The 16,909-nt window shown below is 43.0% G+C and overlaps 1 protein-coding gene across 1 annotated transcript in view; it reads left to right on the top strand.

Moving 5' to 3' along the window:
* The window catches only part of SLC9A4 (solute carrier family 9 member A4), a 57,518-nt gene that overhangs the window by 23,663 nt on the left and 16,946 nt on the right, over positions 1 to 16,909 (top strand). The window contains exons 3-7 of the mRNA XM_065891588.1: positions 5,776 to 6,035; positions 7,271 to 7,488; positions 10,289 to 10,491; positions 11,057 to 11,143; positions 15,276 to 15,346. Of these exons, the coding sequence (XP_065747660.1) occupies positions 5,776 to 6,035; positions 7,271 to 7,488; positions 10,289 to 10,491; positions 11,057 to 11,143; positions 15,276 to 15,346 (839 nt within the window). The remainder of the gene's footprint in view (positions 1 to 5,775; positions 6,036 to 7,270; positions 7,489 to 10,288; positions 10,492 to 11,056; positions 11,144 to 15,275; positions 15,347 to 16,909) is intronic.

Below are 16,909 nucleotides of genomic sequence, written 5' to 3'. Positions count from 1 at the left end.
AAAGGGCCATTTTCTGAGACTTCTCTGAACTGTTTGTTTTTTTTTTTTTACAGCATCACGTCTGACACCAAATGTGTGTGTGTTTTTTCCCATACCAACTAGTTCTCCAACTCTCCAGTTACCAGCTTGGTGTCTTACAATTTAATTCAGTTCTGACACTAACCACGCAGAATTAGCACAAACCCCAAAACCCCACAGGCTTAAGGACTCAGTCCCATGAGTCTCCCCAGCTTCAGACACCAGTTCCGAGACTGGACCTCTCATATGTCTGACTGACTGGTTGTAAAATTGGGGGTTCTCACAACCCCTCCTCAGGTTTGACAGTTTGCTAGAGCAGCTCACAGAACTCAGAAAACCCGTTTACTTTCTATGGCCCGTTTCTTGGGAAAGATGCAACTCAGGAAGAGCCGAATGAAAGGGATGCATAGGGTGAGGCAGGTGGGAAGGGGTGCAGAGCTTCCGTGTCCTTGCCAGGGGCACCACCCTCCTAGCGCCAACCTGGAAGCGTTCTGAACCCCGTTGCTTAGGTTTTCATGGAGGTTCTATTACGTAGACATGACTAATTTATTAGCCACTGATTATTTTTTTAACTTTTTATTTTATATTAGAATACAGCCGATTAACAATGTTGTGGTAGTTTCAGGTGCACGGCAAAGGGACTCAGCCGTACCTATGCATGTATCCATTGTCCCCCATGGCCACTGTTTATTGAAATCAAGCTCCAGCCCTTCTCCCCTTCCTGGAGGTTAGGGGATGGGGATGAAAGTTACAACCCTTTACTCACTTGGCTGGTTCCTATGGCAACAAGTCCCCCTCCTTGGGGCGGGGTGTGGGTGGGGTGAAACCCAGGCAAGAGTCACCTCATTAGCATAAACTCAGGAGTGGTTGGAAGGGGCTCATTACAAATAACAAAGATGCTCCTCTCATCCGTACCACTTAGGGAATTACAAGATTTTTAGGACCTCTGTGCCGGCTACTGGGGACAAAGACAAAATATATATTTCTTACTATGTCCCAATATTGCTCCTCCCCACTGAGCGAAGAGGGTAAATCTAATCTTGTTTTCCCTTAGTGCCAAGGACGTGTTTGAGCTTTAGCATCGGCTGAGTTTTTCCTTTCAATATGTAAAAAATACACACACATGATTGTGATTTGAAAGAAGTCCAAAGAAAATCTTTCACAACCGTAATGACATCCAGAGCTGTATAATTTGAAAGATAAGAATTGTTTTTCATGCAGTCATATAGATTGTGTCTGTAAATGTAGTCTTCTTAATTATATGTACTACTTTAGCTTCTGAAACTGCCATGGCCTCTTCCTGGCAGGGTGCACTGGTGTCCGGGGACAGGGCTGACCCCATTGACTTTCCCAGGCCCTAGGAACAGACGGGGTAGCTACTTATAATCTGGAGAGCTATGCAAAAGAGTTTTCGTTTGTGGCCTCAACATGCAAATCTTTGAGTCTCAATCATATTCCCTGAGTTTCCTCTGGGTCTGAGAGTCAAATAAACTCCCAGGTCCCAATTTAACTCATTCAAACTCGTCTTTTTTGAGTCTTGTGCAAGCATCTGGCTCCTTGGAACATGAGCACAGCTCCAAAGGGGCAACACCTAGGGCTTCTAAGTCCCATATGTGGGTTGCTCCGAGGTCAGGCAGAAGGTGAAATTGAAATAAACAAACTCACTGAGTTGGGATACAACCACTAGACTTCTTTGGGATTTGTTTTGAAACCATAAATCACAATTTTCTTGCAAACACTCAGCCAAGATTTTTCTTAGAACATGGCTTCACTTTGCTTAAATAAACTAGACCCATATTACAGCAGTTTTGTAAAATATGGTTGATACACAATGAGACAGTTAGATATTGTTCAGGCCGTCCATGCGTCAGACACACAGAGGGTGTTAGATGTGCGAGAGATTTATAGGGGACACTCTTGCCAGAGAAAATGGGGATAGAGTTCAGGGAGAAGGGAGAGCAGAGTGACCCCAGGGGAAAGAGAGGGATGGAGGGAAACTGGATGCATTTCTACAAGAGTTTGTCAAGCCCATCCGGAGTCTTCAGGCCAAGAATACCCATCAGAGGAGTCCCGCACCTTCCAGAAATGGACCTGCGTTAGTAACCCTGCCACACTAGGTCTTTGGCTGAGATATTTTATTATATATAATATTGTATATATATGTATATATACATATATGTGTGTGTGTGTGCGTGTGTATATACACGCACACACAAAGTTTATAGTGGTTTTCTCGGGAAATAGTAACATTTTTGTATGGTGGGAGGTTCCTTTGTACTTTTATATCTTCCAAAATTTCTGCACTTCAGTATGTGTATTCTTAAATCTGGTTTGAGATTTCGACAAGTCTCTCTCTCTCTCTTTTAAAGTAATCCCTTTCCTAATTTCAGAAATTGGCAATGCTCATGGCGCGAGTGCGTGTGTGTGTGTCCTTGCTTGCGCCAATTTGCACCAAGCTTCCTGATTCTTCTTTTTCACCTTCCCCAGATTCTCCTTCTTCCAGAAAATTCACTGGAAACATCTCTTTGGCATAAGAAACAAACCTGTTTATAACCTTCTGTCCACTTTCCCTTACCTAAGTGAGTTTGTAGGTTACTGGCTGATAATTATTGTACACTAAAAATTGGGAACTAATCCAGACACAGAAAAACATGTGTCCTGGGCTCTCCAAAGAAGCATAATGAATCCATTTGGAGGACAAGCCCCAGATTAGGGTCTTATGAAATTCAAAATGAAGTTGTGCCCTGAAAGGATATATAACTAAGATCTTCTAGCCTATTTTCCAAGTTAACTGCATTGTAAGGTCATTTTGGCTACAAAAGCCGCATTGGGTTCAATAGAGTCCCTTCCAAAATTCATGTCCACCCAGAACCTCAGGATATGATCTTATTTGGAAACAGTTCTTTGCAGATATAACTAGTTAAGATGAGCTCATTTTGGATTAAGGTGGGCTCTAAATCCAATGACTGTTGTCCTTATAAGAAGGCAATGTGAAGACGCAGGGGTGACATATCCAAGGAAGACTATAGGAAGACAGGAGCAGAGACGGGATTGATGTGTCCACAAGCCAAGGCATGCTTTCCAGATTGCGTCCCCCCCAGCACCTTCAGAGGAGGCATGATCCCGTCCACCCCTTGATTCTAGACTTCTATCCCCCAGAGCAGTGAGAAAATAAATGTTTGCTGAATTAAGCCACCCAGTTTGTGGTACTTTGTCACAGCAGCCCTAGGGAACTAACGTAGAAGGCAATGTGACAAAGCTGCTCTGGAGAGGGGCACGAGGACCAAGAACTCGTGAGCAGAGGGGTCATTGCATGCCTTCCTCACGTTCCCTCCCCTCCATCAACAAAGTTCACTAGATGAAGCATCCTGGATGGGGATTGGTAATACCTGAGCTATGCTGAGGACTGGTCCTCTCCGCCTACTCACATTCCAAAGCCAAATGCTGGGCTGGATACGATTCTTCATCTTCATGTACAAACAGATAGCAAAAAGTGTGTAAAGAGTTTCCTTCATGGCTCCGGGTCACCCAAGAGCAGAGATGCTCATCCCCACAGACTAGCTGGTTCTTCTGCTTCTCTCTGTTGACTAGAGAGTGCAAATGAGATGAAGGGGGGGCTTTGTTTTAAATGCACCCTGACAGTTTATGATCATGACCATGAACGAGGTAGCAGCCTAGGGACCATTTGCAAGTGATGGTTCATTGCCAGCCTCTCCGTGGGAAAACATCGATCTTCAATCACAAAGGTGATGTCATGGGAAGTCAGCAGAGGCCATGCACCAAGGGGACCTGGAGGGGCCAGGACTGGGAAGGGGACCTGGGAAGAAATGGCTGCAGCTGTGTGCAGGTAGCAGACCGTGGCTGAGGGGTCAGCATGAACACAGGGCAGCTAGCAGTTTGGTAAGCCCTGGGGGTGAAGCCAAAGCAGAATCCAGATGCTGTGAGGGCACCCTGAAGAACAGAGAGGCCGCTAGTGTCTTTGTCAGGAAAGATGAATTGGGGATGGAGAGGGAGTTAGCAGGAGGCAGAGTGTGGGATGACGCCCAGAGGTGAGGGGAGAGCAGAGTGTGAGGGAGGAGAGGGAATGAATGGGACATAGACCTGCCCGTGCTGGAGGGCCCGCAGCACTGCTGCAGTTCTTCAGTGCACAGAATACCATCACGGACATGGTTTCCTGGAGTTGAACTTCTCCCCCTGCTCTGATTTTGTCTCGGTATAAGCAAAGTTGATAGGTGTGTGCTGTGGTTTAGCAGGACCCTTCAGGGTCTGGGGGTCTCAAAGGTCTTCATGTCCTGCACTGACCTTACTTTACCTGTTTATGTGTCTCACTGTGTGGCAGGCGGCCACTTCTCAGAAGTTCAGTCCAAGTTGTGGGTTACCAAGTGGCATGAAATAGCAATAAATCGATCCTGCATCTTCGTATGAATGTGGAAACAAGCAGAGAGATAGTAGGGAAATGGGGAGTGTGTATCACGCCGACTGGAGCTGTCTGGGGGACTCTAATGAGATACAGTATATGGAAAGCAGGTGGGGTCCAACCAAGAAAGAGAAAGCACACCGTAGGTTAAACAGAGAAATTTTAACATCGAAATTATTAACTATATGGGCTTCCCTGGTGGCGCAGTGGTTGGGAGTCCGCCTGCCGATGCAGGGGACGCGGGTTCGTGCCCCGGTCTGGGAGGATCCCACATGCCGCGGAGGGGCTGGGCCCGTGAGCCATGGCCGCTGAGCCTGCGCGTCTGGAGCCTGTGCTCCGCAACGGGAGAGGCCACAACAGTGAGAGGCCTGCGTACCACACACACACACAAAAAAGTTATTAACTATAATAAAGGAATAGCTACAAGACATAAGAGAACTTTTTAGGGTACCCTAGGGCTGAGGGATGGCCCCCAAAGGAGGACAAACTTGGAAGGGGTTCTGAGCTCCCTGGAGAAGGTGTGGATGGGCCACTGGACAGCAGAGAAGCTGGCTGATTTAGCCAAGCTAGAGCTGGTCTGGACTTGATGGGCGAGCAAGGAGGGCAGACAGGTAGCAGTCTTCTGCAGTCAGTGGCGCTGGGCAGTGGGAGCCTGGGCTCAAGAGGGGCCAGGGGGCCTTCAGAGGAGCAGACTGCATGGCTGGGTTCACAGAGGGAAGCCTGCGGAGGTGGACCCCTGGCCACAGGCATGCTGCACCAGTGCCATGCTGGGGCTTTTTTGTCCTGTGTCAGGAGGTGTGTGGAGAGTTCATCAGTCAGCTGGAGGATGCAGGGTGGCAGAGGGACCACTTACAGGACCTGTGGCCCTGACAGGACCCCCCGGAAGTTCTCACGCACACATGGCTGACTCTCATCCCTCCCACGGAAGTTGCAGGAAGCCCCTACCTCCTGCAATGCCCGTCAGTTGAGCAAGCTTAACATGGTGCTCTTTTTAAAGGAGAAATAAAGGAATGTCATTGTATATTACCAAGCCTATGTTGGAGGGTGCATCTGGAGCCAGAGGAAATCAATTGATAATGACACAGAGCTTAGTGAAGAGACTGGCACGTAGTAGGTGCTCAGTGATTGAAAGCTGTGAGTGTTATACTTCTTACTTGGAGAAACTGAATAAACTTAAATTATCTGGAAGGCATTTAAATGTTAGGCAGCCGTGTTAATATTTCTTGTTCTGTAATTTTTGTGGTGTATTATTTAACTTTAACAAAGTTAAGAATCTGTGTGTAAGCTGTTTCTCATTTCTAATTCATGTTTACTTTTTTTTTCATTTTCTTTTTGTCTAGGTCTTATATAACATCTTAATCGCCTTCACAAAGATGCATAAATTTGAAGACATAGAACCTGTGGACATTTTGGCCGGATGTGCCCGATTCATTATCGTGGGGTGCGGGGGAGTATTTTTCGGCGTCATTTTTGGATTCATTTCTGCGTTTATCACACGTTTCACTCAGAACATCTCAGCGATTGAACCCCTCATCGTCTTCATGTTCAGCTACTTGTCCTACTTAGTGGCTGAGACGCTCTATCTCTCTGGCATCCTGGCGTGAGTACAAACCAAGGACCAATTCTCATAAGAGAGTTTAGGACCACATCTGGTGGACCAGCCTTTGAGAAAGGCCTGACTTCTAATGCCAATCTTCAAAAGCATTTCAGGATCCAGGTTTTTTGAACTTTTGTAAAATCCAATTCAGGTCCTTTGCCAAACAAATGTTCTCTCCAGCATTTGCTTTTGCTCTGTTCTGGTGATTTTCCTGCATAGCAATTATAAGGTCAATTTATAACTCTCAGAAAAGCTGGTGCAGAGAGGAGCTGGGGGAGGTTCAAGGTTAAAGTCTCACTTCAGTCGTTATTTTTTTTCCTTGAAAAATGCATTATTTTAAAGTTAAAGGGAAGCATGCCGTGAGCTACTATCATTCCTGGGCTCTGCCTTCTGCTATTTCCCTCAAATCACATCACAGCTCCAGGACTGGTCAGTGTGGAGTGAAACTGGGTAGATGGGATAAGACTAGAAATTCAGATTCTTTTTCCTAATGAAAATATCTTTGAAATGTTTATCCTTGTGTAGATCTTGGAATGAGGCTTCTCAACTTGGCTTATTGTATCTGATCATGTTGCCTTCTTTATGACATCATCCTCATACCCAGCCACTTGGGCACAATGTTATTGTACACATATATTTATCTTAATTAAATACAGTAGTGTAAAGTCTAGGCACTCATCATTTTCCCACCTTAGAAGTGAGCAAACTACTAAGACAAGGCAAAGTCCTTTCTTTCCCATCCAGACTTGCTAAGTGGCTCTAGAACAAAACATTTTAAAGGAAAAATTTCTCATTAAAATTTTGTAGGAAACATTACAACGTGAGGGGGTCTCGCTGAAGTATCCTTTCTAGGTAACTGCACTGGGTTATTTTGGTTTAAGGCAGGTGAAGTAGAGAGTACGAGGTGGGGCTGACAGAGCTCATGATGGGGGTGGAGGGAGCAAAATAAAAACAGTCCTGCTTCTGGCTCGTGCATGAATTGTGTGCCATTTTGTTGCGGGAAAACCATGTCATGCCCACCTTCTCTACCACACTCAACTTGTGCAAGACCCCTTAGGGAGGAAGAAGAGGACGAAAGAAAATCTCAGGAAAAACCTGCAGCCAGAAAGAGGACTGGAGAAGATGTTCTCTCTGGATAAAAACTGGATTTGTGTCTCTGTGCCCTCACCAATAGGGAGGACTTTCCAATGAGGGGCAAGGTCTTGTGGCTTCTCCCTGAGACTCTTTTCCTTTTGCAGAATCACAGCCTGTGCAGTGACCATGAAAAAGTACGTCGAAGAAAACGTGTCCCAGACATCCTACACGACCATCAAGTATTTCATGAAGATGCTGAGCAGCGTCAGCGAGACCCTGATCTTCATGTTCATGGGCGTGTCCACCGTGGGGAAGAACCACGAGTGGAACTGGGCCTTCATCTGCTTCACCCTGGCCTTCTGCCAGATCTGGAGAGCCATCAGTAAGACACAGCAGGGCCCGAAGAGTCCCACCTGCTTATTTTTAATTTTTCTTATTCCTTCAAGCAAGGTTAAAGCATAAGCAGTGGGGTGATGCCAACTGGTTTTACTGGTTAGGGGGGTTTGGGTACCTTGTGGTGACCAGGAATGTTCTCCGTTTGCTTCCTCAATCAGTTCAGAATAATCACTGGCCAATAAGGTTCTGCAGTGAAGCAAGGCTGAGGCAGGAGCACTTTTTCTTAATTGAGAGAAAACTCTCACATCTACACATTTAAATATAACTCAGTACATTCATCCCTTGCCCTTCACTTCTTTGCCAGCTTATGAGTTCTTGCACCTTAAATCAGGTATAGGTTATAAACTGCGGGCTTTCTTTTATACTTTTGTTACAGGAAAAGTGAGATCTCACAAACTGTAAGGCAAGTACTGTTAGAAAACCGTAACAGTAATCCTAAACATTAAATCCTAAATATTACAGGTGGTTTTAGTGAAGGGTTGAGTGTGATATATAGAAAACAAAGGAAGTGAATCTCTATTTTTGAAAAGTGCTTAGTAAAGGCAACTCTACAGTGTAACTGGTGTCACCCCTATAAAATATGCCTAACTTAAAAACACGAGGTGTCTTGACTAACGGCTTTTAATTTAACTTGTATATTTATGTTTCTGGAGCTAGAAAGAACACTCAGTACTGAACTACAAGATATGCTTTACCTTTTGATTAGAAGAGATTATATTTTTAAATGACTTCAACCAATATTTGAAGCATTTTTTTATGTGACTTTGACCAGTATTTTCAAGCCAATTGCTCAAAGAGAAATTAGGAGAAATGGCTCAGAATTCATCTTGAACATATCCATTCTAAATTTAGAATGGTTTTTAGGATTTAGGCAAGAATAACAAGAATGTAGAAATATTAAAAATATTCATAAAAATAGCTCTGAATATATGTGCCTATTGGGTCTCCAGGGGAGAAAAGAATTAAGGATTCTGTGATATAAATTTATAATCTCACAAGTCCTATCAGTATTACTAACTAGCTACTTGACCTTGGACAGATAGTTAACTACTCAAAGGCTTCTTCCCCAACCACAAAATGGTGGGTCTGGACAAATTTCGTAGGTCCCTTTCAGTTCTAATACTGTAGGGATCTACAGGAGAGTAGGGGTAATGTCAAGAGGAGTACCACCTCAGAGCTTCTGCCCAGCCAACAAGCACAGAAACCAGCTGGGAGATTAATGTTGGGGACACCTAACGATGCTTCACCCTTGGTGACCCGCCACCCAGCTCCTTCATTTTCCATCTGAGGGAAATGATGTAACAGTTCCCAGGAGAATGACTTGGCCACATCACAGCGAGGGACAGAGCCAGGTGTCGGAGTCCAGCTCTCCCACTTCTGCCTGACTCATCGTAGCTAAGAATCGTTCACACTCATGAAGGCTTATAACATAGAAGGTCGTGCTTTATGTTATTCATAGATATTAAATTATTAAACCTTACGTCCACCTTCTGGTGTAAGTACTCAGTACCTCCAGAAAGCAGATGAGAAGAATGCGTACGTGAAAAGATTGACTTTTGCCCAAGGTCATAGGACTAGCCCGTGGAGGAGCCGAGACAAACAAAACAAAATGAGAAAAATTCAATTTTACTGTCTCCTGCACTGTCAGCGTCTCTACTATCAGAGGATGCTAGGAAAGAATAACAAGAATGTAGAAATATTAAAAAGATTCATAGAAGTAACTCTGAATATATGTGCCTGTTGGGTCTTCAGGAGAGAAAAGAATTAAGGGTGCTCTGGTATAAATTTATAATGTCACATCAAGTCCTATCCCTGTTACTAACTAGCTATTTGACCTTGGACGGAGGGTTAACTACTCAAAAGCTTCTTCCCCAGCCACAAAACAGTGGGTGTGGACAAATTTGTTAGGTCCCTTTTGGTTCTAGTACAGTGGGGGTCTACAGGGCGTAGAGTTACTGTCAGTGATGCTGGCTGTGATGTCCGTGTGATTAGAAGCCACATGAGGATACAGAGAGGTTTACTGTTCTCCAGGGAGACCTCTGCTTTGATGAGTCAGAACATCAGTGAAGGGACCTTTCTCACTAGGAACCACTGCATGGGTGGCAGCTCAGCCACATGGGGATGAAAAACCGATGTGGTAGAAAACACCTCTGTGTTTTCAGCAAGCTCTCCTGCCCTCCACCTTCCACTTACTGACAGTAAGAAGCGCCCCCCTTGGACCCCTTGCCAAGCTCCTTTCTTTTTCGCATTGAGCCTCAAGAACCAAACCAACCACAAAAGATCTGCTCACATGCACAGACCCCAGGCACTGTGAGGGCTAATCTCACCTTCAAAATCACACACCTCCTCTGCTGACCCAGTGAGAGTATGAGCTGATAAAAATGCTTCTACCCTCCAAGTGATACCCTTGCTTTTCTTAGTTTTGAAAGGCTGAGCAAAATTTATAAAATAGATTAGAAAATATATACCATTTCGTATATCAAAAGTATCAAGATTTATTACTTTAAGTACACACACACACACGCACGCACGCACACGTGCACGCACAGAGGCAGTCATGCTGGGAAACTACCAGAGAACACTTCTGACTTGAGGCACTGCTGTCTCACAACTACCCAAGAAGTAAACAGTTTTGTAAGCTGTTCTGTTTGGGACAGACTGCCGTGGGTGTGATGGAATTAGGTTGCCTTGTCTTGTGGGCACATGCACACGACTTGGGTTCACTAACGCTGCTGTGTCTGCTCATTCGTGACCCTCTGCTCTAATACGTATTTCCCCCCTTCTAGGCGTGTTTGCTCTCTTCTATATCAGTAACCAGTTTCGGACTTTCCCCTTCTCCATCAAGGACCAGTGCATAATTTTCTACAGTGGTGTCCGAGGAGCTGGAAGTTTTTCACTTGCATTTTTGCTTCCTCTATCTCTTTTTCCTAGGAAGAAAATGTTTGTCACTGCTACTCTAGTAGTTATATATTTTACTGTATTTATTCAGGTTGGTAGATTTCTTTCATATTTGAAATAAGTCGATTCTTCTCAGGATTATGTATTAAATTAGTAAAATACCAAGAAAGGGACACTTTATCTGATTTTCAGACAAGTGTCCAAACTAAATTCCCAAATATTTCTAGATCATGTTTTTGGTCATCCTGTAACCTCGACATTTTGTGACCTTTTAATTGATAAAACATATCAATCAAAATATCCCTTTGTACAGGTGAATGATAGCTCGCCTGATGTCTATTGCTGAAAATGAGATAACAATTGGTACTAAATAGTTTTTATTATAGCTGGTATTAGCTCTCAGCAAACTAATGGGAGGTTGTTTTAAGGAATGAAACGAAATCCCTGCTTTAAATTATAGACATCAGGCCTGTTTTTATTGCAGAGTGTAAAGGTATTAAGTAAGAACTAAAGTAAACACTGGAGCATTTATCCAGGAGAAACTAGTACAAAACAAAGACATTAAAATTGGAAGTTCTAAATTTGCAATAGATTTGCTCTCTATCCTGACAGTCTTCACTACAACAAAATGCTTTATTTTGTGGTTTATGATCTAGGGAATCACAATTGGCCCTCTGGTCAGGTACCTCGATGTTAGAAAGACCAATAAAAAAGAATCCATCAACGAAGAGCTTCATACCCGTGTAAGTTATCTCTTGGTCATAATTAATAAGTTGATAAGACTTTCCCTCTTTGTCACCTATGGGAGTGATTTAGAACTTTGAGGAGGTGTGTATATGTCACTAGACATGGCCTCTTTCCTCTCCAGCTCCACCAACAGTGACTGTACTAGTTCCCTAGGGCTGCTGTAGGAAATTATCGTAGACTTAGTAGCTTACATCTTACAGTTATTATCTTACAGTTCTGGAAGTCAGAATTTCACAATGGGTTTCACCGGGATAAAATCAAGATGTAGCAGGGCTGCATTTCTTTCTGGGTGTTCTAGGAAAGGGTCTGTTTTCTTGCCTCTTCCAGCTTCTAGAGGTTCTTGGCATTCCTCGGCTTTTGGACCCGTCCTGTCTTCAGAGCCAACAATGACCAGCCAGGGCTTTTCTCATGCTGCATCACTCTGATACTGCCTTCCTGTTCCACATTAAAAATCTTTATGGTTATACTGGGCCTATGTGGGTAAATTAGGGTATTCTCTCTATCATAAGGTCAGCTGAATAGCAAGCCTAAATTCATCTGCTATCCTAATTCCTCTTTGAATAAAAACTAACATGCTTGCAGGCCCTGGGGATTAGGACCCTGGACGTCTTTGGGGACCATACATTCTGCCTATCGCATCTGTCCTTTGCCCTTCAAAGACTCATGTCTGTTCCACATGCAAAATACATTAACCAATCCCAACGTCTCAAAAGCCTCAATCCACTATAGAATGAACTCAGAGACCAAAAATCTCACCTACATCTTGTGAGTTCAAAAGACCCAACTCTCAGCATCTCAACCATCTAAATCAAGGATGGGTGAGGCTCTGGGTATAATCCGTCCTGAGACACAGTTCCTCTTCACTCTGAACCTGTGAAACTCAAGAAACAAGTCATCTTCTCCCAAAACGCACTGGTAGGACAGTCATCAGATAACGGCTATAGATATTCCCTTTCCAAAAGGGGGAAATATGGAAGGAAAAAAGGAGTCATCTACCCCAAGCAAATTTCCAAGTCTGCCTGGGTTTCCAGTCCTGGTTTCCAGTCCTGGGAACAATCTTCTATGATTCTTTGCTCCACCTTCTGTGTTCTCCCCTCCACCCACTGAGTCATAGTTCTTTTTTCATGAACAGTAGCAGGTGTTTGTGACTTATTAGTTTTGTTTTGTTTTGTGATTTTTATTGGGGTATAGTTGATTTACAATGTTGTGTTAGGTCCAGGTGTACAGCAAGGTGAATCAGTTATATGTATACATATACATCAGTTATATGTACATCAGTTATATATATATGATGTATATGTATACATATACATCAGTTATATGTATACATATATGTATACACACATACATATATGTGTATGTATACACATCTACATATACACACGTGTGTGTATATATATGTATACACATATACATATATGTGTGTACACATATATGTATACATATATCCACTCTGTTTTAGATTCTTTTCCCATATAGGCCATTATAGGCCATTACAGAGTACAGAGTACCCTGTGCTGTACAGTAGGTCCTTACTAGCTATTTCTTTTATGTATAGTAGTGTGTATATGTCAGTCTCATTCTCCCAATATATCCCTGTCCCGCTTGCCCCCTGGTAACCATAAGTATGTTTTCTACATCTGTAACTCTAGTGGCTTATTAGTTTGTTCAGCCTGCTTCTTGCCTGTAAAATGTGGGGCCCAGTAGCTTTCTTTCATTTCATCTTCTCTCTCTCCCTTTTGGGTCCAAGCTAGCATTGTTTCGGTCAGGGTTCAACAAGGGGGGAAGAACTAGTAGGAGATATATATTAAGAGCTTTGTTGTAAGGAATTGGCTCACCTACTACGGGTGCTGGGTAGACAGATCCAAAATCTGTAGGACAGGCCATCAGGAAGGGTGGACTGGAACTCTCGGGCAAAAGCAAGTGGAATTTTCTTCTGCTTTATTCTTCAGGCCTTTCGAATGATCACATCAGACCCACCCAGATTAGCTAGGATAATATCCCTTACTTAAAGGCAACTGATCAGTGACCTTTAATCCTATCTACCAAATACTTCCACAGCAACATCTCAATGGGTATTAATAATAACAGGGGAGTAGCCTAGCCAAGTTGACACCTCAGAAAACTATCGTGATGAATAATGTTCAGGGTTGCCTGACTTGCTTCTAAAATTATTGTTCTAAAAAAGAAAGAAAGAAAGAAAGAAAGGAAGGAAGGAAGGAAGAAAGAAAGAAAGAAAGAAAGAAAGAAAGAAAGAAAGAAAGAAAGAAAGAAAGAAAGAAAAATCATTATTCTAATGGAACATGGGATTTTCTGCTCTTCCTGAACTTATAATAAAGAAGGGGTAACAGCTTCCAGTTCAGCAGACATGGCCTAGTGGCAGTTTTGGTGAAAACTCTGATAAAAGTGAAAATGAAGTCGATCATGGTCTCTGTTTGTTTTAAGTTTTAAGTCCGACACAGTATTGAAGGGATGGCGTTTCATGTGGCTACAGGAAATAGAAATGAGAACTAATATATGGGAAACATAGGGTGAGAGACTTCAGCTCTGTTAATGAAGAGTGTTTGGACAGTTGCTTGTATGGCTCACCCAAAGGTGAAGTGGATGTGTGCAAGCAACAACCGGAAACACTTGGCATAGTTGCTGTACAAGAGATTCAGGCTTGGAGGGGATGATTGACCCACATAATTTGGAGGTTTCTTTCATGCCTGAAAGTTCATAACTTTAATGCTGGAGAAACTGATGAAGTCTTTCAAAATCAGACCTGAATTTCATGGCCAAAGTCACCTAAGGAAATAAAGTAATTTTAATTCCAGGAAACGCAAATGAAAAATTTTCAAGGCCATTCGAAACTATTCAACAGATGGGGATAGGGAGTGAGCATTTTATAATCAGTAGTGCTTTAACCCGACTGAAGATTTTTGTCTCTATCTTCATCCCCTCTGTTCATTATTTTAAGAAATTAGATATATACCTAAGACAATAGAACTTGAATATTTCACCCCTTTCTTATTTTTCTTTTTCTCAAAAAAAGGTATAATTATTGGTAGAGAGTACATAATTATTTCAGAATTAATTTAGTATTTTAATTTATTTTGCAAAAAAAATTTAGGAGCCATGTTAAACTTCAATGATTACAAATTTAAATTATTTGTAAAGTAATAAATTATGAAGAGACTGTGTTTTTTCCTAAATTCCTATAAACAATTTGGATAAGGCAAATGTAGTATAATTGGCTTGGATGGTGAGATGTAAATACTGAGACAAAATGATCAGATAAAAACTGAGGCGTTGGGGCTTCCCTGGTGGCGCAGTGGTTGGGAGTCTGCCTGCCGATGCAGGGGACGTGGGTTCGTGCCCCGGTCCGGGAAGATCCCACATGCCGCGGAGAGGCTGGGTCCGTGAGCCATGGCCGCTGAGCCTGCGGGTCCGGAGCCTGTGCTCTGCAGCGGGAGAGGCCACAGCACTGAGAGGCCCGCGTACCGCAAAAAAAAAAAAAGTGAGGCGTGGGAATTCCCTGGTGATCCAGTGGTTAGGACTTTGTGCTTTCGCTACTGAGGGCGCAGGTTCAGTCCCTGGTGGGGGAACTAGGGTCCCACAAGCCATGTGGCACGGCCCAAAAGAAAAAGAAAAAACAAACAAAGCAAAACAAAAACTGAGGCATATAGATAAATTTTGTTGTTATATGTTGCTATTATAATAGAATACCTGTAGAATTATATTTTCAGGAGTCGTATAAATTGGATACTGGCATATTCTTTTCTTTCTCAATGAAATTAAAAGAATTAAAAGTTAATTATTAGGCTTTATATCCATTTGATTTCAGTAATGAGAAATTTCCTAGATCATTCTAGAAAAATAGTATTCAAAGCAAAGCAGGTACCTTGTTTTCATTGCAAGTTATGTGCTTTATTAAAGAAATTATCTACAGAGGCTTTGTATCACGAAACTAAGTGGTGTTACTGGGAAAGGCATTATAAGCGTCAGTTACATGAACAGTGATAGAAAAGAGGGTATGCTCCTGGAAAGTAAAACCCCCTTTGTTTTCCAAGGTGTATTAATCCTCCTTGTGTGTCTTGTAGGGTTAACGTTTCATCAGCAATCATTTTCCTGTGTTTGGTTTGGCAGCTGATGGATCACTTGAAGGCTGGAATTGAAGATGTGTGTGGGCAGTGGAGCCACTACCAAGTGAGAGACAAGTAAGGAGGCAGAGGTTTCACCACTGAGGAGGGATATATGTGACATGAGGAACCTCAGAAGGTTCCACTGGAAACTAGGTAGATGGGATAAGATAAAAGTAGAAGGAATCCTGAGGAAGGTGGCCAGGAAGATAAAGGGCCTGGGAGCCATGCCATACAGGAAGCAGGCAGAAATCCTGGTAAATGGAGAGCTACCAGGTGGAGGAAGCAGTGAACTTGGGCTTGGTTGCTTTAGAGGAAACTTGTACAACTGACAGGTGGAAATTAGAGATGCCAGATTTAAGTTTAAAACAAGGACAAGTTTCCCAGTGATACGAGAAGCACAACCAGGGAATGACAGGCTTCAAGAGGCTGCAAAGGAGGGTTGGCGAGTCATCAGGGATCCTAGGGAAGAGATTCCTCCATCGTGGGGGAGGCTCTTCCCGCATAACAATTCTGTAAGGATGCCGGGGGCCCTCTTCTCCACCACATCTCACATTTCAGAACTCATCCTCTTCTGGATTTAGTCTACAGACATATTTCTTAATGACGTGGCCCTGAGGAGAGTTTATTGAGGATGAGGAAGACGAGATATTTGAAGTTTTACACTGCTGTTTGGAGGACGTTGGCGTTAGCAGTAGTTCAATTAACCAAATGGTAGACATTTCCAACATATTGATGTTGGTGATGCCAAGAGAGACTAGATCTTAAAAATTCAGGCTCTTGCAGGGTGGTGGCACAGAAACTGAGAGCTTTTGAGTGGGATTTTTTTTTTTAAGATTATTTGATGTGGACCATTTTTTAAAGTCTTCATTGAATTTGTTACAATATTGCTTCTGTTTTATGTTTTGGTTTTCTGGCTAAGATCATGTGGGATCTTAGCTCCCCGACCAGGGATCAAACCTGTACCCCCTGCATTAGAAGGTGAAGTCTTAACCACTGGACCACCAGAGAAGTCTCCTGAGTGGGCTTTTTTTTTATGAGGTAGAAAGAAGCATTGTTTTAGCGGTCCTTACAGTGTAAAAATAGAATTTAAATTCTGTGACTATCCACTGATCTAGAATTTAGGCCATGGATTTTTTTAAAGATCAAATGCCATAGTTATTCCAACGAAGCATTATTAAATATTCTTCCATTTAGCCGAATCTATACCTAACTTTCTAAACTGCGTCAAGAGCAGTAAGACACCCTCACTGTGTTCTAGGTCTTCACACTGTAGTACGTGTGGTCCTGGGGGTGGGATGGGGGAGAAGAGAGAGAGCCTGAACAAATGATTATGGTCAATATGGCGCATGTTATAACAGAGGCAAATGCATAGAACTACAGCAATACAGAAATGGGAGTGGGTTTGGAAAATAAATGAGTTCTCCAGGCCAAGAAGAATGGAAAGCCTGCCAAGCAGCCACGGTAGCAGCAGTGTATTTCCATCTGCAAAGGCAAGGGAGAGCATGTCATGGTTTGGATATGGGAGAGTGACAAGTTGGGAAAAAGGTGAGAAAAAAGGAGGACATGACTGGAAAGACAGGGACACGCTTTTATGGTACAGAGCTAAGGAGCTCTCTACAGCCATTAACACTATAAAGT

The sequence above is a fragment of the Phocoena phocoena genome, chromosome 14, assembly GCF_963924675.1.
Source record: "Phocoena phocoena chromosome 14, mPhoPho1.1, whole genome shotgun sequence".
Classification (NCBI taxonomy): domain Eukaryota; kingdom Metazoa; phylum Chordata; class Mammalia; order Artiodactyla; family Phocoenidae; genus Phocoena; species Phocoena phocoena.
Note: the sequence above shows the minus strand (reverse complement) of the source record. Positions and strands in the feature narration are given on the sequence as shown.